This window comes from Paramormyrops kingsleyae, chromosome 5 (assembly GCF_048594095.1).
Source record: "Paramormyrops kingsleyae isolate MSU_618 chromosome 5, PKINGS_0.4, whole genome shotgun sequence".
In the NCBI taxonomy this organism is placed as follows: Eukaryota; Metazoa; Chordata; class Actinopteri; order Osteoglossiformes; family Mormyridae; genus Paramormyrops; species Paramormyrops kingsleyae.
This window is the reverse complement of record NC_132801.1, coordinates 24,346,448-24,372,523: the sequence shown is the minus strand read 5'-3', so window position 1 is coordinate 24,372,523 and position 26,076 is coordinate 24,346,448. Positions and strand designations below refer to the sequence as shown.

Genomic DNA, 26,076 nt, shown 5'->3' with positions numbered 1-26,076 from the left:
TGAGTTACGGCAAACCACTCATTCATTCTCGCTCTCTGCATTACGCCTCCATCCAATGCATGAGAAGCGAGGAGAGGCGAGATAACGGCAGTCAGATGAAGGTCAAACTGAGCTGAAAGTGAGGAGGCGCCCGCTGCTGTGTGGAAGCTAAGCCCTCGTCGGAGACTGCGCCAACACCTCAGCGCCGAGAGCCCGCAGTGCTGGAGACCGCCACCCTGCACCAGAGCCACGCGGCGTGGCATATCTGCAGAGCAGACAGCAGCCGGGAAAGGCCAGGGCACCCCAGGAGAGTTCTTCCCCTACGCTCAACTCTCCGCCTACGGCCCTGTCCGGCTCAGCATTCGCCGTCAAAATCTGAGCATGACATTTGCTCAGACAGCTTATCCATTCATAATATAGCACATGGTAAATGTCAGAGGCAGCCAGGAGTGGGCGGACACGAGTAAGGCAGAGATGGTGAACACAGGGCCTGTGATTTAAAAAATAATAATAATAACAATAAAACAAGGGGAGATGGAAGGTGTGAAGATGGGAACAGAACAGGTAGATGTCAGGGACAGAGGAACCTCTTCAAATGTAATTTACTGCGCTGCCATCAAAAGATATGGGGAGGTAATACAAATATTTCATCACTTACAGTAGCATCAGCCTCACATGACCCCCGCCCCCCCCCCCCCCCCAGGCCTGCAGACAGCTTTCGATGCAGTTTTTCCCCTTTGACGCGGGAGGAACACAGAAGTGAAAGTAAACAATACAAAAACAACATTTATACTGGTGCAAGTATCAACACGGGATACGCTGATCAGAATCAGGTCATGGGTCAAAAATGAGAGTAAAATGTGTGGGTTTCTCTTCTTTGCAGACACACGCATACATTCAAATGGGTCTCAGAATTAAAGATGCTGCAGCATACATTAAAAATAGAGGGGGGGGGCATAAAGTGCTGAGAACTGGTGGGGGTGAAAAAAAAGCTGACATCTCCCACAGTATTCCAAGACCATGCTGGGGAGGGCCCACGACCCAGACTCCCCCCCTCCACCGGGAGAGCCAGTTCAGACTGTATAGTCGTCAGGATTCTGGAGGGTGTAAGTAGCCACAGAGTCCAGTAACCAGGGCCGGGACACCACCATCGCCCTCTGCTGGACAGCTGTGGATAAAACAGTGGCAGGTGGATGTAGGGACAGGGCTCAGGACAGCAGCTACAGTATAAGCAGGGCTTTTCAAAAACGGCAACTATCCTGTTGAACCCCCAAGCAGAACCATACCAATTTACAGTGTCAGCACTGCTCTGATGGGGAATGCCTGAACTTACTTACAACAAAGGTTTCTCCTATATGGGAATTTCATAGCAGCCAACCAAACAGCAGGGGCTTTGAGTCCTGCAGAGCAGACGGCAGACTAGATTTTGCCTACTGGCTCACCTTTGTAATCCGTCTGGGAATCTCCAGGCACCACCACAAGCCGCAGATTAGACTTCTGCAGGGGAAGAACATGGATAACCAAGAAGATTAGATCCGGTATGATCTCCAATAAAACAGCAAAGATCAAGAAGCAAAAAAAACATTGTGTGTCCAAACAACTCTGGAAACCAAAGAACTTCTATGTAGTTCAGCCTGACTTATGCAGCTAATGGCGTCATGCCATCGGCCAACAGACCGCCTTGTGTCATTGGACAACTGAGACCGCCTTGTGTCATTGGACAACTGAGACCGCCTTGTGTCATTGGACAACTGAGACCGCCTTGTGTCACTGGCCAATGAAGACGGTGTGATATAACAGCCATTATTCTCTGTTGCGAGTTGGGCGCCTTAAAGCTCGATGGTGAGAGATGTGCCAGCCGGAACAGGGTCCCCTTCACAGCACTGTGTGGGTCGTGATGAGGCAAACTGATACACTGACGTGGTCTGACAGTACTTTGCGTGAGAACAAGCTCACAGCCTCCGTCTTCATGGACAGTATAGAGGAGTCATGTGTAACAGACGACAGAGTTTCAGACTCAAAGAAACTGCTTGAACAAAGCAGACTTGAACAGTGGCTACAAACGATTAATTCTTCATTTTTTACAGAATTATTTGGGCTTAAGACATTACTTAAACTGCTTGAAATTCCAGTTGCTTTCTATGTAATTCTGTGATGGTTCCCAAAGCTAAAACTTCCATTTAATAACCACAAATCTGCCTTAATACAGCACAGAGCAGTGCCAAAGTACAAAAACAAAAACTTCTTAAACAGATTACTTGACATTTCAGTCATTAGCGCATAAGATGCATAAGCAATTCAAGGATTAGAAAAAAAGTGTCTTACAGAAGACTAATCTGAATAAAGCATTAGATTAATATTTCATAAGGAGGGCAGGCATTTTATATCTCACATTAATAAATACTATTTTTGATAAACAAATCAATGAATAAATTCAATAACATTTAGATTACCTTACCGATCAATTAAAAAAAATACATAAATAAACAAGATGTTAAATATTCATTTAAAACGGTTTGAGACTGCAGGAAATATGTCACTCTCCACAGTCATCCCCCTCACTATTTCACCATCACAGACGCAAAGGCTAACGGAGTCTTGGAACTGATGAACAATGGCAAAAAAAGAAAGATGGAACCGGGCTGGATTTCTACAGTACAGATGACAGAGGAGTACACAGGTCAGCCATCAGTGCCATATCAGAGAAGCGGCTTGTCTGAGGGAGGCCATGCAGAGCTCAGCATTTCCCAGCATGCTCAGCATTTCCCAGCATGCTCAGCATTTCCCAGCATGCTCAGCACAGGTCTGCCCACTTCCTCCAGCCAGTGCATGAGATAAGAAAAAGTAATTGGAGGAAAAGTGGGCAGTGAGCAGAGGGAGAAAGGGCATGGATAAGAGGAGGTCGGGAGAGCGACGGGGAAGAAAGGAGAAATGAAGGCAGGGAGGATTTAAAACTAAAAGAAGAAGATGTTTTAGTCTTACACATTCTGCTGTGAAGAGGGATGGATCTTTAACCACTGTCGCCCCACACAGCTGCACCATCCACTCCATCTGACCTGAGACAGAGACCAAGACGCAGTTGGCATTAACAACCGGCACCTTCTTTTTCAACCCCAGGCTAATCCTTGTGGCTCGTGCCCACTGCAACCCAAGCTGGCAATATTTTTTGATTTAGCATTGGGTTTACATTAACTTCTAATCTTCTCTTTCAGGCCACATGTCACATGTTTCAGTCCTCAGTGTGATACAGAGATGAGCTTTTTAATAGATCTGCTCCTAGGAACTGGATAAATAATAAATTAACTTCCTGTGAAGGAGGTCATGCGGAAGGGAATAACTGGACCTTGTGTTTCTTGGGAAACACACCAAGGGAACACGTTCCATTAAGGACGGCTCTACCCCAAGCCTGCACGCCGATCAGCCAGTCAGCAGATGAAATGCCTGCGTGAAAGATCCCTATCAGTGTGCCAGACATCAGTGAGCCATGGCATGCTGCCAACAAAATGGTTTTTATACCATGCAAAGCATCTTTCTCTCTCTCCCTCTCTCACGCACACACATATATATAACCTTTACGCCTACCCAGCCCAATCCTTAATCATGAGTAACCAAACAATACAAGACGTTTGGCATTTATAGTTTTTAGATTGCAGTCACAGATTTTTATTAAATTGAATTTCCTCTTGTGGGAATTGAAAAAATGGTCCCCACAACATCAAAATAACAGGTTTTTAAATCACATTGTGGGGACACTTGTCTCCATAATGTAATATATACCTGGACCCCCCGCCCCCACCACACACACACAGTTAGACTTTGTGGATGGAAAGCAGAACTAGTGATAGAGATCAGAACCTTCCAAAACAAAAACATAAGTATCACATTGCTTCCCAAAACAAAGATGGTTAAATTATTTGGGGTTATGTGGCCTGTAAAATCTGCAGAATCCTTTGAGCCAGTGGCCCCTCAAAAGGTCTGATGGGGCATTAAATCAGCATCCCTATTTATTTATTGTATTTGTATAGGTGCATCACTCATGCACATTCATAATCAGGCTGCCAGCTCACCCACTTATTAATCAAAATCACAGCACAAATGAAACAGCAGAGCCAATTCTCATGACAGAATGAAGAGACTCATCCAGAACGCAATTACTGCCGGCAGAACGCAAAGGTGTCCACTGCTCTGCTTTCACTAGTTCAGCGCCTTTTTCATCTCAACAAATTCAGTCCCGAGAATGTATAAAAACTCTGGCAGAGGTTACCGAAAGATTTTAAGTGTGCTCAGTACCTGCTCTGTGGCAAACTCCCTGACGCGGCTCATGACATTTATTTTATAAGCAGGACATTCCTGTCCCCCTGACCCTGACCAGGAAAAACTGCTGGAAGATGGATGATTGGACAGACATTTCTCTGACGTCTTAAATCATTGCTACTCTTTAGTTTACGCCTGGGGGGCATATGGGCTTAGCTGCACGGCCTCACACCTCCCATGCTGTTTGCTGAGCCGGTGTGTCTAAATTGGCCACAGCGTGATTGTGTGCACGTGCCCAGCAGTGATCTGGCATCCTGTCTAGGGTTTCTGCTCTTCATGACGGGCTACAGACTCACTGCATCCCTAAGCTAGAAGAGCATTTCTGGAAAACAGACGGATGAATGTACCGTATTTTAGAAGTTCCATTCTATTTGAAGCACCTGGCTTCAAAGACAAAGCCTGCGTCAAGGAAGTAACTTAGTGAAAAGATTACCTTGACACCGAGGCTGACTAACCCAGGAGAAGGGGCTGAACGATCTTTTTGCACTTTCATCCTTGAGGCTTTCTGGGCTCAATACAGGACAAGTATACAGATTTACAATGTGTGCTCCATAAAACATCCCTTAGAAGATGAACTCAAAGAATCTACCACAGCTGCTGCTTCTCAGCTCTCCAGTGCTGTACCTAATAGTGCCATTAAGACCCCATCAAATCTGAATAAAAACATCTTTAGTTGATCCTAAGGGAAATGGTTTTAAAACTAGCTAAAGCGCCACAAACCCCATTTTCAGTTCCTGGTCAAGTCACCATGCCTGCAAGGGCTGTTTATTTCAATTACTCTTCTGACGAAAGTGTTTGTGAAACGTATTCTGGTTGGTGCGCCGTCTCAAACTGAGGCTAAGAGTTTGAGTGTATGTCCTCTCAAACGACCCCACAAAACACTAGGTTGAACTGGAGCACAGCTGCAGAGATTAATCCTCCTTAAAATTAAGTTAAAAGGTTACTTAATTTTCCTCATTATTACTTACCTGCATGCAAAGCACGTTTATGTGAAATCAACAAGCGCTCATACTGTACGTTTTGTTCCCCACTTGTACTGTTGGCATTTAATTCAGGCAATTCAGGTGCAGCACATGGATAATGGGTGCAGGAGAAAGGTCCTGTTGGGAATTCTGGAAAAGCAACCGCCACATACTCTGCACCTTTTCACAGCAGACAGGACTCTGTATAACCTTGACAGAATCCGAGCTTGTGCTTCTGAACCATTCCTGACAATAGCCAAAGCATTTCAACTGCCAGTTCAAGAAGCACAACAGAGCAGGAAACGCGACTCAGCAAGCATTCATAATCAAGGCAGTTGAGGTTAGATACCATTTCCTTCAAAAAGCGAGTATCTGGCACTAGAGTTGGATCGATACCAAAATTTTGACTTTGATACTGATACCAGCTTTCGTACCTCATATTCAATACAAAAATCAATACTGTAAAAACATCCCTGTTTAAAAAGTACATGGAATTGAAATAACAGGCCTACGTATGAATTAAACCTACATTAACAGTATATATAGTTTTAATATTATCAGTGAGACTGATTAAATTAGACTCCATTCAATACATACATTCTGATATTAATCTGGCCTGAGCTTTTACAAAATCCCATCGACAATACCCAAATGTTAAGTTAATATTTGTGTTTATTCCATTGGTCATTTAGCCGATCCTACTTTACGTTACTGAGGAAAGGGATATGAATGGACTCGCACATAGGCTGAACATGAAAACAAACACGAGATACATGATAGTCATATCTTTTAGAAGTTATTGTGTCATATCTCATACACAGGTGACAATCTTTAAACTCCTTGTATAAAATCAGGGTCAGCGAGTGACCAAGGTTTTGCAAGGTTACATGCGTAGCCTGCTTGGTGCAAGAGTTGCATACTGGAGCTGTCTGTCTGTGCGTTCACAGTTTTCGTTCAGTTTAAAACGACAATAGCGACATAACTTCATAAACATCGAAATCTGTAAAATGATAAACTCGTACATTTTTCCATTTTTGGTACTGCGATACGATACTGATACTGGTATATCCAATGACGTTATCTGGAACTTTGACACAGGCGAACCTAGATATTAGGTAGATATGTAGATATTCAACAGGAAAAAACATTATGGAAATTGTGGCATGAGTTGGTTACAGCTAATGCTGGTTAGTCACTCAGTCATAATAAACAGTTCGGGAACACTTTGGTTTCTCAATAAATAACATCAACACCCGAGAGTAGCTGATAGTGCCAACAGGCAGTCTTGGTCTTGTTAAGGTGCTTTTGCAAGGAAATTCAAACCAGGCTAAAACAATAACTAAAGGTAAAGGAGCAATTATCGCTACAGATATGCAGCCATATTCAGCAGAAGTCTACTAGCACTACTAGTAGAGAGCACAGGATTTAGTTAACTATCACTGTTATGATGCAGTCGTTTTTGAATTTTTACATATTTTTCTACTGTGCAAACAAATGTCTCTTAGAATTTGTTATTTGGACATGCTGTCAGACATATTGCCTTATGTTTGGTTTACGACTGTTCCCGGTGGTTTAAAACCACTCCGAAGTAGTATAATTACAGTAACCTATGTTTATACTGACATTTAAAAATCTGTTTGTAACTCTGGTGGTGACATAAGAATCACAACCCTGAAGCATCGCTTTTTGCAGCAAAACCGTTTTTTTGTTTTTCCCTGCACCCTGATTAGCTAGTAGTAACACCCCTTAAGGTCTAGTCGTGTAGCAATTTAAAAAACCCAAATCTTCACTTTCACATTCTAAAATAAGCTAAATATCTTTGCATCCAATCTCAGCACCCAGTTTTCATTGTAAAATGTTCTTCCTGTCTCAACAGCATCATCGTAACATGAGGAAATTATTAATAATATTCTTGCTGTTGTTGTTGCTGCTGTCATTATTATTCCTGCTATATGCCATGTCTGCTCACACTGAACCTCCTAACCTCATGGTCTATGTTTGCGTATTCAGGCAGTCCTCACTTTCTATAATACTATCCCAGGTCTTAGACTTTGGCTGCTATTTGGATGTCTGTATACAGTCCATTGTTTATTATACACATATATGCACATAAACACATCCCTTCATACTGTGCTCTTATATTGTGGGTAGTGTTTGATCCTTTTTAATTGCTGCTGTAACGCCAACAATTTCAAGTTCATCTTCTCTTAAATGCCATATAAAATGAATCGCAGAACAAAAACAAAAATATCACCATGTTTCCCAAAGTAATGATGGCTAAACTAGGAAGAACCCATCCGGGTAAATCAGTTAGCATCTGGAGGTTTGGTCATGGTAAAGGTGCATCTGGCAGCTTCTGAGTCTCTGGGTCTCTCGTACCTGTTGTCATGTTGGTGAAGGAGCCTTGGAAGGAGATCTCACACCCTCTCATCAGCAGCTGGGGCGAGGGAGAGACACAGGCACTTAGAGGCATGAAGAAAAATACCGTAGATGAGCAGCAGTGGGGGCCCCATTCAGCAGATTCCAACTGCGAAGGTTTGGTCTTTTTAATTACACACTGCACAAGCCCCCCCCCCCCCCCGACTTCACCCTCTGTGAATATACGGGGGACTCAATAGTTTGATTGGTGTTTGTGGTGCACACAGCAGCACACCCAGGACAGCAACCACCAGCCAATCAGGCTCTGTGCCTATACCAACAAAAAAACAGAGCGAAGACTGTTATATATGGCAAATACCCACAAATATATAGATACATTATTCATCCCTATGGGGAATGTCACTGAGCTCACCAAGACACAAAGAGTGCAGGAGGTCAGAGCACAGGGTCAGGCAGGGTCCAGCACTCCTAGTGCAACTGGGGTTAAGGGCCTTGCTCAAGGGCTCGACAGTGGCACCAGTCTGCCAGTCATGGGATTTAAACCGGCGACCTTCTGATCACAGGCACAAAGTCCTTTAACCTGCTGAGTCACTCAACACCTCCATAAAAACCCATAATGCAAAAAGATTAAATATATGGGATCTCTGCCCCTCTCGGGTGATTATCAGCGGCACGTGTTTCAGAATAAAAATTCAGTTTTAGATTTCCAGTTCAGGTCCTTGCTGGTTGGGAGAACCACCCCCCAAGCCCCTTGATTTGACAAATGCCAAAAGACAATTAACCTCTCTTTTGTAGCATTGGTTTTCACACAGGGACAGCAGCTCCCCAGCCTCCCCGAATTATTGCAGGTTTGGAAAAAAGAAAATGGCGATTAAGTCTTTAATAGGCCTGAAAGTAAAGAATAATTCAATTAGGGCACTTCAAAGGAGCCGAGTGTCAAGCAGTGAGGCAGGAGACAGTGGCGCTCGGCAGTGTCAGCGAGACGAAGCGAGCGGCCTGCAGTCAGGATCTCAAAGCCGGGTATGAAAGGGACGAAATGAAAGCCAGCAAGCTTTCATCCAGTGCTACTCCTGCCTGTTCCCAAAAAAATGGACGGGGGGGTTGGGGGCAGGATGAGAAGATGTGCTTGCCCGTTTTTCCAGTGAGGGTGAGGAGAGCAAAGAGTGTCAACTCACTGTATCAGTTCCAGTGCTCAGCTGGCAGCTATGCAGACCATGAGCTGAACAGCAGGTAGGAGCGGGAAACCAGACAGAAGGTCCGATTAACATGGCTCCTCTTACTGGCCGCTAATTAATCATGCCAATTTGCATTGTCAGGGAGAGCGTCAGGGAGAGCGTCAGGGAGAGGCGGAGGCGCCTCATCTCCCAGGCCGCCTCCTTCCATCTGCACTGCGCCGGGGCGGTCGCCACTGGCCCAGCTGCGGCTGCTCCTGCAGGGCCAAGACAGGCGGAGTGACTCTGCCCGTCCTGCCGGCCTGATTACCGAGGACCTGCAGCCTGGTGGCTCGACAGCCTGCTTAAAATGCTATTTTAAACCAGGAGCGTTCCAGCAATGTATGCAGGAGATGCATGTGGTCACCTTCTGCTCATCGGTGGTGCGGGCTCGCATTGGACCTCGGTGCTCTGCCCCATTTGCTGTGTCTCCTCGAACCTCAAACAGTGCCTAAAGGAAGGACACACACACACACACACAGGTTGGTATTCATACACTATGAGGACTCTCCATTGATTTCTATGGGCAAAACTGTAATGTAAACTATGATAACCTTAACCCCGACCTAACCCTAGCCTTAACCAAAAGTAACCAAACAAAACACAAGACTTTTGGCATTTTTAGTTTGCTTAAGACTTTTATAAAATTGGAGTTTTCCTTTTTGGGGACTACAGAAATATCCTCACAAGGTAAAAGGTTATAGGTTTTTAAACACCACAATGTGATAACAATGACCCCCACCCACATACAGACACAATGAGAGGTCAGTTATGGGGGGTTTATAGGGGTAACAAAGCACAAGGTTTCAGGTTTACACAGACCCCATGGCAAACACGCGGGGGTGATTTAAGGGGGCAGAAGTTATTTTAGAAGTTAGAATGGTTGCAGGCGAGAGAGCTCACTTCTGGCAGTAGGCTTCCTCGTTTGAAGCTCTGAGTGACCCCTGCAGGGAAGCAGCACACTGGCATTATGGGATGTCACGGACAGTATTACTTGTGAAACTTATATAAAACAGAAGGTTTCGAGCCACTTTGGTGTAAGGCGCCACGGGACACTTACAGTGGAAGCTGACCACCCACTTGCGCCCGGCGATGCCCAGGAAGTACTTCAGTGTGCGTTCACACACCAGCTTGGCGTCTGCAAACAGCACGGGCAGAACGGGGTGGTGAGGTAGGATGGCTGGGGCACTGCCAAGCGGCACAACAGGCGATGTCATGCGGAAACGCGCTTCTGTGTACACACTGTATCTTGCTCACACAGGCCACAGAAAAAACGGAATTATTGAACAAAGGGACAGACTCATCTGTCTGGACAAAAACAAACAAAATCACCATTTAAATTTCTTAAAAATTTCCACAGAAGACATTGTTTGTCTTCAAGCAGCCAATTCCAGCTCTTACTTTGCTGATTCAGAGCTACAATCCCAGCCTCCAGTGAGATTTATGGCCCCAAAGCAAAATATTGTTTGTTTTGCAGATGGATAAACCAGACTGCTGCTTCTCATAATTAACTCTTTTTCTTTGCACATAGTTCTTGCAAAAGCAAGATCCAAGAATATTTTAAAGCACTTTATGCAGCTGTGTATTGACTATATTTTTCCTGACTTCTGACCCAAACACCTGCCTTTAACTCATTACATTAGTGATAGGAAGGCATCATATACGGAAAACGCTCATTACTTCTATCTTATGTTCACCCAGCTAACTGGGAAATCCAGCTTTGTAGAACACCCCCCAGGATGAGGTAGAGTCTGACTTTGTTAGTAGTTTCAAATGCCACAAGTTAAACAACGTCTTTCATTACTTGGCGACCTCAGGTTACAGGAATGTACCAGAAAATGCTTTAGTGTACCATGTTCCCTGCTGACACGGACCGGCTGGATCTCAATCTCGATTGGCAATCAATACTGTCGGCCTACAGCATTGAAATCTACTGTAGCCAGTTGCTTCTCCTCGCTGTTGAAAGGTGAATACAATCTTAGTCTAGCCCAGTCATGAGTTGGGGGGGGACGACGAGAAAAATCACCCCCCACAGCACCCCATTATCTAGTAATCTGCTTTGTCTGCCACCTCCCAGTCACATGTCCTACCCCCCTAAAAGCTTGCAACAGTGAGCACATCAGTAACAAAGTAAACAGTGAAATCTTTAGACTCTGAGGCACCAAAATCTGCCCCCCATAACAAAAGAGCATCATTCATTTATACAGTCTCCCGGCCTGAAATTATGCACATCGGACTGCTTGCTTTAATGACCTACAGCGCATGGCATTGATGTGCATGCTGTCAATATTGTACCAGCACACTGATCACTGCTTAAAGAGCCACACCAGCACCTCGATGCCAACGATACCCTGTGTAGATGTGATGTCATCGATTAGAATAAAAACTGATCTTCAGGGTGTGGAACACATGATGTAGATCAGCTGGGTACATGCCAACGTTCACTGGGTTTATACAGTTTTGTTTTTTATGCCATACTTCAGCCAGCACAGCACTCCAGTGACCGCCTTGGCCAAAGGGGCAGAGGAGGACCTCGGAGAGCACGGTCGATCGAAAGGGCGACACAGGGCTAATCAGACACGCACATGACTGGGCCGTCGCCGGAACCACAGAAAGCCGGCACCAATTATGGCTAAATGAGTCTGATGAGCCGATACAACCCTAATCAGGGGCATTAAAAAAGCAAATCACAGCACCAGGACCATGGAGCTGACTTCAGTAAACTTCAGTAAACCAGGGAAGAGGTATAGTAATGCAGCATTTTTATATTTCAAATTGATCACAACTGTCGGGCCAGACTCTTATTCACATCCAGAGGGGGGCCGGAAGAATAAAAATTCGACCCCTCCCGCCCAACCAAGAACAATGTTATGTTACTTCCCGTCCACCTCTCCAGGTCCTGCCACCTATCGTCAACACCCCCCCCCCCCCTTCAGTTCACGGGCCAGAAATTCCATTTGCTTGTTGCCAGGGAAACATTTTCATTACTAGTCTACAGATGTGGGGCTTTGGATGAGAAGGCTTTGAGGACAGAATAAAGAGAAGCAATTAAGACCTGGTGGGTTTTGCAACTGTGCTTTTACAGATTAAAGCTGAAGCCATCTATTTTACTACAAGTATTACTACTACTACTACTACTACTACTACTGCTATTAATACTGAGTGCTAACTGGGAGGCCTTCGGGTACGTGACTCACCCGTCTTGATGATGATGTGGGTGGTTTCTGGGGTCACCTCCGCACACACGCTGCCCCCCATCTTTCTGGCAAACTTCTTTACCACTGACTAAATAATGAGGGGGGGGGGGGGGATGAGGGTGGGAATGGCAGGGACAAAGAACATGAGTCAAAATACATCTGACTCATGGTTGTCAGTGATAACTGTGCAGATCATTTTCATTAAAGGAGGGCAGTTGGCAGGAACAAAATGAAGTAAAATTAAGTACGACAAAGTTCGTCTTTCATGTACTTCATGCGCATTCTGCCGGTGTCGAATGAGAGAACACAACAGCCCCAGATGATAGGACCCAGGTGTGTTCCTCACTCACCAGTTCTGTCGTGCTCAGCCCAGAAGCCACAAGAACCATTTTGCCACAACTGGCGCGGCTCTGGGTCGGCTGTCTGGGCGTGTGGCTACGCGGCTGCGGTGGGGGCAAGCAGGTTTCACCTCTCGGGCCCGGCTCCACCCCTGTGGCGCGGTGTTGGGCTCTACCCCCTGTCCATTCCAGTGTCGCCGTAGTGATGTCGTCTCCGTTGCCCTCTGATGTACAGGCATACAGCTGATTGTGAGACTGACCGTGTACAACTCATCAGCTTTGGACTAGAAGAGTAATCAGTGCTCTAAATTTAATATAAGATATAAAACATAACATACAGAGCAGATACAGTCTGGCATAAGAAGCAGACCACCCTTAACACACCTGGGTGGCAGTCTGTAACTTTACTTGTCGACCCAGCTTCTCTAACTGCTTGTCCTGTGCAGGTTTAAGGCAGAGAAGACCCCAGGATGGGACGCCAACCCATGGCTGGGCACACATACCATCCACACACACATTCACACCTACGGACATTTTGGCCACTCCAGTTCACCTTAGCATGTTCCGTAGAGGGAATCTGGAGAACCTGAAGGAAACTGTATCCTAAAAATTAGGGTCTAACCCAGAGCCACAGGAGATAATCATTGAACACATTTCGTGAAGATTATCATTGTTAAAATAAATCAAAACATTCAGCATTTAGGCTAATGGAATGGAGAGAGGGGTAAGGAGCGTGCACTGATTACAGCGCGTTGCCGAAGCCACCACACGACAAACCACCTCAGGGATGAGAACCTGAGTGCAGCCAGGTGGCAGGTGATACCTCAGCAAATCCTGCCACCAACCCCCCAAGTTTTTCCCTGTAAGTTGTAGGTCCTCTTTACAGGGCTGGATGTAGATTAACGTCATACCCAAGACTAAGCAATTGCAGGTTAAGGGCTTTGCCCAAGGGACCAATGGAGTAGGATCACTCCAGGCATTCATGGGATTTGAACCGGCAACCTTCCAGTTGCTGGCTCAGATCCCTAGCCTCAGAGCCACCACTCCGACCTAATGGAATGGTGGAAGGAACATTCACAAAGTGTCTGACAGGTCGGAGAACAAGCCCAGAGGAGCCAGCCTAGACTAGCACCAGCCGGGTGCTCCACTGGTTCTGCAGACGAGTATCTGCAACACATGGGTCATAAAAAACTACTCCCGTCCCTGAAAACACATTCCATCATGGTGTCTCAAGGAAACGGCTTATGCCATCTACAGCCACGTTTGCATGGGTAACAACCTCAGCCCCAAACGGCTCCTCTAATGAGCTTCTGCGGCAGGAAGCTGCGTTTGAAAGCCCTTCTGGCTACACACGCTGCGTCCTTCAGGTGCCAGGCTTTCACAGAGTGCCTGGAAATAGAACAGTGTCCCCGTAACAAGGGACCACACTTTTACATACAAGACCAAGCAGTCGTTATGGGTACTATACTCCAATAGTAGAGCACCACAACAAATGTTGTGGGTTCAAATCCCAGGGAGTATATATAAATTGTAACCCTTCCCTCTGCTCTAAGTGACTCTGGATAAAAGTGTCAGATAAATGTAAATGTCAGACCGTGAGTGTGAACACAGAAACCACCATATCAAACGGGGTTAGTTTTTATAAAAACTGCATAAAAGGCATCCACTTCTGAAGGACAATTCTTAAGAAGCCTGAGACGGCAACTTTATCATCTCTTCCCATTTACAGGGAGGTCGAACCACTTGGGGAGATGGCAGAAACACCACTGGGTTTACACAAAGTGAAAAGCTGGCACCGGAGCAGTGCCAGTCTACCCAGTGCTCCCAGAACACATCATGAAAGTCAAGATGGACACAGTTATTGGGTTTCACGCACACACGTTTGGGCTGGGATGGAGGGCGGAAGTCCAAGGCCGTGGTCTTGGTCCTAAGTGAGGACTTTGAGGATGGTGCCATTTCCACGTTTCACACAGACACATGTGTCTGCCAGTCCGCTTTTACGACGTCAGCTACAGATCATTCCTAACCACTCACATCTCATCATTATTCCCCAATCAGGGTCTCATGCCAAGCCCGCCCCCCCGTACTGTTATGCGTGGAAACTTCAGTGCCTTTGATTTCATACCAAGGAGCCGCTTAGCCCCTTGGCACTGCCAAAGCTCCGAATGCGGAGCCGGCCTCAGCCCTGACATCACAGCCTGCCCCTAATGCGGCCGTGCTCATACCAGCGCTGCAGCCCAGAATCATCGGCAAGTCGCCAGAGACCTGGCTTCATGCACTCAGACCCAAACGTATCCCTGCACTACCTACACAAGGAGCCTATTGTCGGTCCATTCCCTGCTTCCAGATTCCATCTCCCTTCTGTAATGTCTCAGTGTTTAATGCTGGGGAAAAATTAAACGCTTGCAGAAATACTTCCCCCATAACGCTGTTAAAGTGACCAGACTGTTTGACTGTATGTGCAAACATTCACTATACTTACTTACCATACTTTACTACTATAGAAAACTTTAAAAACCCATCATGATCAAATTTAGAATCACATTTTTGAAATTCATTTTTAACCTTCTGCGATGTTGCCTTCATCTTGTGGGACTTCTGAGGCTCCGGAACCAGGAAGGGCGCAGACAGGATTCAGGGTCCTTTTCTGGGTGGGGGATACGAGGGCCTGGCCAGGCGGGGGGGTCTGCGGTCTGCCAGCAGATGGGGGGGGGGGGGGGGGGCACAGTGACGTCACCTGCAACCTGTACCTGGCGGAACCTCGACTTTTTACGGCGAGTCACCTGCGGGCGGCTCTGCTGTCTAACCCAATGACTTGCATAATTTCTGCTTGCTCAGATAAGTCATTCTTGGGGGGGGGGTTGCTCTTTGTCAGCAATAACCCCTCGGCTGCCAGCGATAACGGGCACAAAGCGTTATCGCCTCATAAGAGTTTGCAGCTAAATGAAAAGCTAAGTAGCGCCTTGCACAGCTCCGCTCCCTCGCTGTCGCTGAGGGGAGCGCTTACCTCCCTGTGAGAGGAGCATCGAAGCAGGGGAGATAAATTACAACTGCTCTACAGCTCCCCCCTTCAAGTGCCTTAAAATGACAAATACCACGTGGCTGCTAATCGCTTCCTTATTCTTCGCAGCGTGGGGAGGCGCTGGCTTCATTAGGGAGATTATTAGCTACTCTACGCTCCGAAAACTCATACCCTGCATACTCTAACCCACCACTGCAGAAATAAATCAGCCTCCTGAAGGGCTGAGATATCCCAGTGGCTGCGAATGAATTACAGACTGCGGAAGGATACCGGACCCTATCCAAAAAACCCTTGAACGCTCGAGACCCAAAGGTTGCACTTCTGATTAAGGATCAGAGTATTTCACTAAAAAGGTCCAACCACAATCACTTAGGCAAAAGAATGTAACTGAATGGTTTGAGTAAAGGTCAACTTTAAATTATGTTAATGATAACCAGGAGGAAGTACTTATCTCTCGAAGTTATTGGGATTGAAAGTTCCAGGAATTACCTAGAGATGCTTGCTCTTCTCCGGCCGTCACTGGGTGAGGTCGGGCAGGGACGGACACCTGAACAGGACATTCAAAGGCAAGGAAAAATTCTTCATGTGCTAACCTGGGATTCGCAGCAAATGAGAAGACACAGGACAACTCTAATTCACCGCTCATCTGACAAGGTGAGGGAGACCGAGCCGAGCGCACCTGCGCTCACTGCAGACGGAGAGAGGGGGGGCGGTCCGGGCTTGCCGCCACCCTCCTTCTGGTGTAGGGCCTCCGTGACGAGAACCATCATCCGCTGCAGCTGGCACAGCTTCTCCTGCATGGCAAGCTTTTGCTGAAGAGTGGGGAGAACGACTGTTTAGGCTCCTTCACTACTGTCTGTCTCACAAGAGAGGGACAGCAATGGTCTGAAGGAGAGTCGCACTGACCCGGTATTCAGATCGGTATCGTCACTGATCCAGACCTATTAGATGGATCGGGGATTGGTCGTATGTAATCAATCCACATCCGATACTTACTTATTTACTTTTCGGAAGTCTGTAAAAAGACGGCTCCTATTCCTTGTTAAATCTATTTGTACAATCAGTTGCATGACAGCTCATTCCTGTGTTAGATGTGTTTCTTTGCAGCATTCAAGCTGAACGCTTTCAGTTTTTTTGTCACTCAGTAGGTGTGAGTGCAGTGACTCCGCTCGCCGTGACGTCACGAGCATACCCTTCGCAGTAGGGGCAGTGGAAGAACATCAGATAAGAAGGTGACGATCAGGAAGTAATTTAGGCTATTAACAACTAGCAGCACAGACATTTGCAGTTTTTGAAAGGTGGAAGCAGCATTTAATGGAAAATCCCACTAAACAAAGCACACACAATTGTGTAAGACAACACGAGTAATATGAAAAAAGCAGTGGATGATTTGGGAGTCGCTAGCTTGGGCCGTTTTTCGCACTCGCTACAGCTTGTGCGATACATGATGGGCTGCTGTCGCAGTGAAGTGTAATGACGCTGTTGCCAGTGGGAGAAACATTGCGGGGCATTTAAAGCATTCGCCACATGCTTATACTCCGTTGGAAGGTATTCAAACTGAACTGCAAATGCCTCATAAACGCTATAAACAAGACCTACAAACGAGGTGAAACAGTCCGTGATGTGTGTATCTAGAAGTCTAATTAAAGATTTTTGGCATACATTTTTCCATTAGTATTTACTAGTTTTATATATATATATATACGATGTTATATATATATATATATATATATATAAATTAAATTAAAATATTAAAGTAAAAAGAGCTTGTGTCAGAATCTGTATTGGTATCCACAGTGTTATTGGAATCAGATTGGAACTGAGAAAATGTGGATCGGCCATCTCTAGTCCAAAGACTCCTCACCACTCAAGACCTCTGATCTATGCACCCACTGGCCAGCTTGCCCCAAACGCAGCACTGGGAAGGGGGGGGGGGGGGCACTCATTATCACAGATCACACCATGTTACCTGAACAGTGGAACGTTAAAGCAGAACCAGGAGCCCCCACCCAGGCCACTGGAAGGCAGGGGGAGCTGTAATCTACTCTCAACAGAAACTCCAGCAGAAAAACTGTGACATATCCTAAGGCCACAGTGCACTGCACATCTGGATCGCCACAAAGCCTCCCTGTATCAAAGGTACCAGTGGATTAACAACAACTATATGGATAGTGCAGTGACTGCATGTCTGGGAAAAAAATGCAATTCACAAAGTTTGCCCAAAGCAGGCTTTCCAGCAAAACCCAGTTTGCCTCCAGAATGTCACAGATTTCCATACCAAGTTGCAGGATGTCCACCTAGTGGCTGCAGGGTGCAACATCGCATATTCATTATGCCCATCACTTAAGCAAACTGCAGAAGCAGCCGCGGTGAGTAGGGAATAATCAAGCGGTTTAGGAAACAAACATGGATTTATGCACAAACCCCAGGTCGGCTTCCGCTGACATGGCTTGGTTAAAACCATACGTTTCTGAGCCACCTGACACCATCGAAAGAGGTTACGACAGATACCAAAAGATACCTTTCCTTTTCATTTATTTGGTCCTGCATGACTGCATCAACAAGATGATAAAAAGAGCCTGCTAATCTGCTAAGGCAAAAAAGGCACGCAGGACAACATTTAAATTTGATAATACTTCAACAGTAACTGAGGTTATCGCCACATAATACAAATGGAAAAAAAAAAATACTACAAAATATTATGGGAAAAAACAAAACAAAAAAAAAAAGCATCTGGATCAATACTAACAAAGAAGTCAAATACGTAGATCAGCCTGTCTGTTGACACTAAGAGAATCGACGTATCAGATTGTCATGATTACCAATTGATAAAAATGTTTCTGTGTTGTAGCCTATTGATAAAATGAATGTGAAAATGCTTTGATATCAACCACAGAGAAGAAAAATGGGTTTTATTTACGTTATTTAGCAGAATCGGGAACTTAACTCTGGAAAAACACAAGCATGTCCTCACCTGGGTGCCAATAATTTCAGTGGAAAATTGTGAGTCTCCAGAGAATCCATGGCCACCAGCAGCACCTTCACCTGCATGCACAGACAGCTAGAGAGCTAAGCAAGGACAAACCTATTGGCTAAAAGGAAGACCAAAGGAATTATAAACAAGTAAACATGCAAGCAACTCACACTCTTCTGGAGTTCCAAAGAGGTCTACAGACACCTGGCTGGCAGTTACTCCCTCTGGACCAGAGCAGGGACTCTGGCATCTGCCTGGAACTTCAGAAAGAGATGCCTCACCACTGGAACGTTTTTTAGGACATTCTAGGTCCAGGAGGGGCAGATCCTCCGAGTGAGAGGTGGCATGTCCCAACAGCTTGGCCAGTGAAGGGAGCTGGTCATCTTCTCCGCTGTCCTCAGACTCCGAGGACTCCAGCTTCTGAGGCATTCTCCGCTTCAATAAATTTATCTGACTGCACAACTGAAGGGGAAGATCCTCTGATCTGGAGCTAGCTGCACTTCTGCTGGAAGCAAGAACCACAATATTTGGAGGCAGTAGATCATCTGGGGTCATGGAGGATGTCGATAAGTTATTGACTGCCCACACAGGAGACACTGTATCCACTTTTAAGTTACAAGCTGCAATATCTGCACTTCCTGAAGGGACTGCAGGATTTGTACTCTGTAGTCCTGGGTGCGGCTCCTCAGTGATCCTTCCAGAAGGGTTTTGTGGTTCCTCTTCAGAAGCAGGGCCCACTTCCTCACTGCTGACTATATGTGCAGAACTTTGATTTTTTTGTTTTCCTACAGGGAATTTGACTCCATTGGACTCAACTGTACCACTAGAACCACAGACTGAACAACTGTGATTATTTTCCCAGGCATTTAAACGTAGCTGCTCTGCCGAATCCTTGCGCGCTGATATATTTAGAAGTGCATCACTCTTCCTTAGGCATCCAACCCTACTGCTCTTAGGGGACAACACTTTATGAACAGTAGGATTCGATGAATCTGTGGAAGCTGAATGATTTTCCAGGCCTAAAGAAAATGTCTCTGCATCTAGCTGTACTAATTCTGCAGAATCAGCCACACAAACCAACTCGGGTGTTGTGAGTACTTTATCTTTACTCTGCTTAACCTCTGGATTAGGCACCTCTCCTTGGGGCAGCTTTTCAGAATTAAATGAACCTCTGTTCAAACATTTGTTACTGGGACTACCAATGCAGAAAGATCTTCTCTTTGTGGTTTTAAAGGTTTTCAGCAACTGTTCAGTGTCTAATTCACTGTCGATTCTATCTTGTTTAAACTCAGCATCTGTTAGCTCATTTGTTAAGTTCCCAGGGGACAGAGGTACTACAGCATCTGACCCATGCTTCCTTGGGGACACTGGGTGGTCAGTCGTGACAGGTGAACATGCCAGGGTAACCTGAAGACCTTCTACAGCACTATTAGCCATAGGATGATCTGTTTCAGTATGGCACGGCTTCTGTTCACACTGGCCCATGTCTTTGCCAACGCTTAACTCGTCCATCTCAATGCCTGACAAATCCACAAAAGCTACACACCCATTCCTAACAACAGTCTTCTGCACCTCCATTGTCAATGGATTAAGAACCTTTTCAACTATGTCAGGTGCTGCAATATTCTTCCCCTGCCCATTTTCTGAGTCACAAATGGCATTCTTCGTGGAGCTCTTTGCCAAGGCCTTCTTTCCGTTTCCTTGAACCTCTTCTGTAAAGAGCTTCAACCTTTCACTCCGTCTGAATAACCTGAGACCAGGGGTCCTTTGGTCCTCACTACTGGAGTAACTGTCGATCTGAACGTCAGCCTTAAGGGGAATTCCTTCTGTGGGCTTAAGCACAGGATCTGGGTCGTCTATTTCAACAGTAACCAGGTCCAGCGCCTTAGCTTGTTTAGACAGCCTCTTACGAGCCGAAGTTTTCCTTTTCTTATTAGTCAGGCACATTTTATCACTTGATGCATTCTTTTCTGTAGCGTCTCCCTCCACTTCGTCAGTCTGTACCAGCTTGCTTCCTGCCTCTTGTGACACCCCTTGCATTTTAGTTTTGTTTGTCCTTGTAGTGTTTCGAAGTGGCACCTCAAAGACAGAGCTGACTTTCAGTTCTTCCTTCTCCTCTGAAGACTCGCATCCCTTTGTCACCTTCCCATTGATTTCTCCCATTTCACACACTTCGGCGCCACTCTTCCTTTTCCCAGAATTGGCATCCTCCAGTTCAATGTGAGGTCTCTTAATAAAATCAGGACTCAATTTGCTGCTACTCCTCTTCTTGGCAGCTTTCGTTGGTGTCTTAATCGAACTGGAAGGACGCAGGTGTGAGACCTCGCTAGCCTCTAAGCTCTCTAAACACCTGTTTACCTGGGGTCTCACAGACTTTCGACCCCTCTTGTAGACCACTCCAAACACTTTTTCCTCAAGACAAAGGCTGTACCCAGACCTCTCAGGTTTCCTAATTTCGTCCTCATCTTTGTCTTTTTCCACGGTGGATGAACTAGTGTTTCCATCAGACAAGCAGTCCTCTGAGTCACGCTGGGAACTGCAACTGGGATCTAAACCACCTTTGCCTGCGGCACTTGGAGAGATATTTAAAAGCCACTCAGATACCTTTTCCAGGCTTTTCTTCTGTCTTTTGTCTAAAATTGCAGCTGGATCTGAGGGTGGTGTTTCTCTGCTCTCACTGATTGCGTCTTCTTCACCAGCGTCCTTCCTGTCAAGTGAAAGATCATCAGTTGACAGTGTGTTTTTGCCACTTATCTTCTGGGAATTTCACCTATCTGTGGATGCATGCTTTTTAAATTGCAGAGGCGGAACCTGCGTTTCAGGACCAGAATTACCAGACCTGCTATTCTTCTCTGCTTCTCCTCCAGAGGTACACTGAAAGTCAGCGACTGCACTCTCCAAATCCTCTCTGTCGGAGGTGACAGCACACGAATCTTTAAGGTCCATGAGTCTTGCGAAACCTTCCTTAACTAAACAAAGAAGAAAGGCAAACATCTTAACCAAAATTGCTGTGATCTGCTGTAATAAGTGTTTCAGAACAAATTCTTGACATCACTTGCAAATTTTCTTATGGCTTTTTTTTAGAGAATGACAGGAAATCAGGCAACATTATTTTACCTTCAGCGGAAGGAGTTGTAATGTCCTCAGATCCTTTGGACTGGCTATTGTCAGCAGTGCTTTTTTCAGGTCTGCTGTCAGACGTGGTTCCTTCCTGAAGCTGGACCTCTTTGCATCTCCTCTCCACAGCACTTGACAAATAGGAATAAAACTGCCCTACATGTTTTTCCTTCCTCAAATGGGCTATAACCTTCTGAAAATGCTCGCTTTCAAAATAACAAATGACGACACCCACAATATCCCGCCAAACCATATTATTTTACCAAGAGAATAACCAAAAATTGTATATTCCTGCCATTTGCCATATCATAATTTAATATTGTACTTACCCATAGTTTTCTAGCTTCTGGGACACTTTACTGTTATCTAGGAAAAGAACAGGTCACACATTGAAAAACTGTCTCAACACATTTCACTGTTCGCCATCAGAGGCATCCCAAGGTGCAACTACAGAGAGACTCACATCCCACACATGTATCTTCTTCAAAGGCCTGCACCAAGCCCTTCAGTCCCTCCACCAGTCTCTTGAACCCTGGGCTCTCCTGCAAACTTCTGTGGACAGTATTCAAGAGCGCTGGGGAATTAAGCCTCACGAGGTATTCACTTACTAATCCACATCACATACATATACCAGGCAGACAATGCTGACCTTAAAGACAAAGAATAGCTTTGTAGGACATGGCGGTGTTTGAAATCAACTGATAACAGTTACAGGAATTTACTAGCAATTCCAGACCAAGATAGCAGACAGGAGCTGCACAAATTTGAAAAAGCTGGTGGCAGAAAATCAGATGAGTCACCTTTTAGTCACCTTCGCTTTACAAACTGGACAGCTGGCCTCCCGCGTCTTGCCGTTGTCCAGCAGCCTCATTATGCAAAACCTAATAACGATTTGACAAGCAATCAGGATGAACAAAGCAGGGCTACAGTATTTTAGATTAATGGTAACTTACCTTATGTACAGAAACACAAATGTTATGATTCAAATAAGCATTGGGTACTTTATTAGCATAAAGGTTGCAGATCTAAAACTTAATATGTACCTTCTTAAAAGTGACATTCTACTGAGACTCACCTGCAAAACTGATGGTCACATTTTGTGGAGACGGGGGAGCTCATCAAATCCAAACTATAGAAAGACAACAAATGACAACAATATAAAACTATATAACAAACCAAGAATATACTGGATTAAAACAGTGAAAGATTATAAATTAATCATAAAATCTCAGCGTAAAAGAATCAGAATTACAAAACAGAAGGTCATAAATCAAACTGGGGGAAAAAAAACATCAGTGTTTCCCACATGCCAGCGATGTGACCAGAAATATCACAGGCCACAAAGAGAACAGCAAGCACATTGATCAATGGCTGTCTGCACTTCATCTGATCAATAACACTGGGAAACAAAATGACCATGCAACAGCTGAGCCCACAGTGGAAAAACAGAAAAGGGGTCTGGGCAAGGTCCCAGTGTAAGTGATGACAGAACAGATACCATTACAGACATATTTATTGTATGCTGATAATAATATTTTATTTAGAATTTTTCCACCCTGATCAGATCATTTTTTAACTGATAGTCACACAACTGATGCATCTAGCAGGAAATTCTCATGGGTACTTAGCCTGAGTGCTTAAGTACAGCTTCACTATAGATGATCAGCTCAGCCACCTTGTATTTACACCCTACGCTTATTTGTCTTAAACCCGGCATGCACAAATCTCTGCCTCACACAATCATGCAAGGTAGTTATAATTTCATTTACATTTAATTTATTTGATGGTGCTCTGTGTGGTTCCGTGAGTCAGGCCTGTGCTCGAAAGGTCAGTGGCTCATATAAAATCATGTAAAATTTACCTGTATTTTGAAAAATTTGCATCAATTCACAGAGACCCCCCCCCCACCAAGGTATGCAAATTTTACCAAGAGGACATCTCCCCCCCTTCAACCATCCGGTTGAGAGACCCCTCCTCCACCCCTAGGCTCACCCTGCTCTCAACTACATGTGTGTCACTTTTGATAAAATAGTCTGTAAAATACATAAAATTTTAACAACACTTTTATACACAAAGCATGGCGTCGCATCCATGTCAAAACTAGAGGCAGATAAAACACAGTGTTTGCAGGTTTATTTTTTTCATGCTGCACGTGTAAAAATCCCATTCACAAGCACAAATATGAAACTCGTGAGCAGAGAAAGAAGTACGTGCACGTGTGTCATACTCGTAATATCGTGCTCAGTATTACTATATTGTGCTCAATTCTACTTGAATGTTTTTTTTCCCCATTCTCGATTTGATAGTTATCCTCGCTCACAAACTGGATTACAATATGTGGTCAAAACAAAATACAAATACGGGGCTTCTTTACCCATTTACAAAAATACAGCTATTCAGTAGAGACATGAGATGTTAACTGAATGGTTTGATTTTAGCTGTGAATACTATGATTTTTTGTTTTGCATGTGTTTAATGGAATTTGTGTTTCCTGAGTTTGCAGCATGTTATTGGCCACCGTATTAAGGTGGTGGATGTATAAAATCCCAACTCAAATGACTGGTGATTGGCCGGGATTGTGCTAAATTAGATCCAAGCGCCATTACTTTTTCTGAGCATCCTGGATGATTTCCCTGTTTTTATTAACCTGAATATCTCAACAATAATTTTCTTGACCTGAATCTTACAACCCGAACTTGAATTTTTACCACACAAGCAACATAAATAAAAGTTTGGATAATGAATTCAAGTTCAGGTAATCATATTCAAATTCACGTTTTGGTATTCAGGTAATGAAATTCAAGCTCGGGTACACATTCAAATTTGGGTAAATAAATTCAAATTAAGGTTGCGGCGAGTTTGATTTGACACCATACCTCTAGTTTGGCATCTTCCCACATGCCAAGCGCATCAGATAGGGCTGTGTGTATTCACTACACGATTATCGTGGCCAAAAGAATTAATGATAAAGATATTACTGTGATATATATAGAAAATGTAGACAATAACACTTCTTAATGGATGGTGAAAAGATAACCAAGGCTACCCCCCCCAGAGATTAGGAGTAATATAAATATGGCTGAAACACAAAATACACCAAACTTCATATTTCAGTTCAGAGTGAATCAAAGCTATAAGACGTGCAAAATACCACGTCGCTAAATAGCAGCAATTTAATAATGTTTATTTTTAAACATTATGGTTACTATCAATACCGGTATATGGTGGCACCCCTAATGTCAGGCCAGACCTCTGTCTGCAGCTCATTCTGAGAGATTCCCAGATGTTCCCAAGCCAGATGGCAGATGTAATCCCTCTTGCACACATCCTGGGTCAGTCCTGGGGCCGCCACCCATTAGAGTCCCCTTCTGTGCCACACAGGTGGCATCCGTATAAGATGCCCAAAGCACCTCAGCTGACCCCACTCAATGTGAAGAAGCAACCATGCAATTACTCTATTTGTATTTCTATAATTAAACGTTAACATTTAAAAATGTATCCATTAACATACTTTAACTTATCTTCCACTACAATCTTGATTTATAAAATAAAATGTAATTACAGTGAAGGTTAATTTAAAAGAGTGGAACTTCATAAGTCATTTTACTCATTCAAGTTGACTTCCTGCACGGTTTCACTCACCAGATTGGGCACTGGAGATTTTCCCAAATGATATAAATACTCCGTCTCACTTCTTCAATCTTCGGCTCTTCCATAACTTTATCCATTGCAGACAACTAAAACAATTTGCTTTTTTTTACAGCATCTGTAAAAAATGTCACAGAATTACAAAATACCCCTTACGTACAGTAAAATCCATGACGAATTCTTAAGTACATTTTGGTAAAAATGCTATTTTTATACGGACATCGCATTTAAAACAGTTTGATACGATACATTCGTGACTTGCCATAGACACGTTTGTCCGTGTACGGACAGTCTGACGATTCCTGATCCAACCCAAACATTTCGAGTTATCAATCAGACACCAAACCAGCAAACCTACAATAGCGACATAGTAAATGTAACAGCACGTAAGATTAACATTTCGCAGCTGATCCGACATCAAAAGTTGCCGTCGTTTCAGTCACTGCAATACTCACCTAGAGATCGCTTCCTAATGTACTGGTTTGACGGCCCTACTACTTCATCCGACACTGGTAGTCCACTGACAGTTACCTACCTACGCATACATTATAAAGATTATTATTAAGTTTGCGGAAATGGATAACATACCTGGCAAAATTACGGATCTGGAACAAAATTAGAGAATATGAGGAGACAAACACCAGACCAGCTCACCAGCTGGACTCTTTTTTCGGTTTTCCCGCAACTTTGCTGTCACATGACCGCTTTGCAGCCAACTCGCGTTTAAGTTTCTCTTCTGCGTTTGTTTTGGGTTGTATATGTACTTTCAGTGCATATACAAAATATAGCTAATTGTTATTGTATGTCTCCCAAAATTAGTATACAAAACTCTGAAATTCACTTTTTCAAAAACATTCTTGGTGCGTTCGTACATCCGTGAGCAGGCTACCTTCCTGCAAAAGAACTACAAATGGGCTGCTCCTAGAAGTCCTGAC

General features: G+C 44.6%; 1 protein-coding gene across 4 annotated transcripts; it reads right to left on the bottom strand.

The window, feature by feature from the left end:
* Positions 1-752: 752 nt before the first annotated feature.
* LOC111856111 (BRCA1 DNA repair associated) lies at positions 753-26,072 on the bottom strand. Of its 4 annotated transcripts, XM_023835784.2 has the most exons (23): positions 25,796-26,071; positions 25,597-25,676; positions 25,136-25,259; positions 22,569-22,622; positions 22,294-22,374; positions 21,957-22,045; positions 21,823-21,859; positions 21,494-21,624; positions 21,216-21,345; positions 18,547-21,083; positions 18,377-18,447; positions 16,082-16,214; positions 15,892-15,949; positions 14,946-15,073; positions 12,393-12,604; positions 12,043-12,130; positions 9,906-9,983; positions 9,749-9,789; positions 9,213-9,296; positions 7,635-7,692; positions 2,962-3,035; positions 1,422-1,476; positions 753-1,147 (listed from the first exon to the last, which is right to left on the bottom strand). In XM_023835784.2, exons 3-23 carry the CDS (start codon positions 25,219-25,221, stop codon positions 1,053-1,055), a joined length of 4,320 nt encoding a protein of 1,439 aa, XP_023691552.2. In that variant the 5' UTR covers positions 25,222-25,259; positions 25,597-25,676; positions 25,796-26,071; the 3' UTR covers positions 753-1,052. The 4 variants fall into 4 exon arrangements, with proteins under 4 accessions (XP_023691552.2, XP_023691551.2, XP_023691553.2 ...); XM_023835783.2 differs by lacking the exon at positions 25,597-25,676 and having other exon boundaries at positions 25,730-26,071; XM_023835785.2 differs by lacking the exons at positions 25,136-25,259; positions 25,597-25,676; positions 25,796-26,071 and adding an exon at positions 24,744-24,862.
* Positions 26,073-26,076: the final 4 nt, after the last annotated feature.

Coding starts and splice junctions, on each gene's coding strand:
- LOC111856111 (XM_023835783.2), bottom strand. CDS start 25,221: ATGGATAAAGTTATGGAAGAGCCGAAGATTGAAGAAGTGAGACGGAGT. Junction 18,448..18,546: donor CTTTGGAACTCCAGAAGAGT/GTGAGTTGCTTG, acceptor CTGTGCATGCAG/GTGAAGGTGCTGCTGGTGGC. Junction 7,693..9,212: donor GCACCACCGATGAGCAGAAG/GTGACCACATGC, acceptor CCCTCGCCCCAG/CTGCTGATGAGAGGGTGTGA.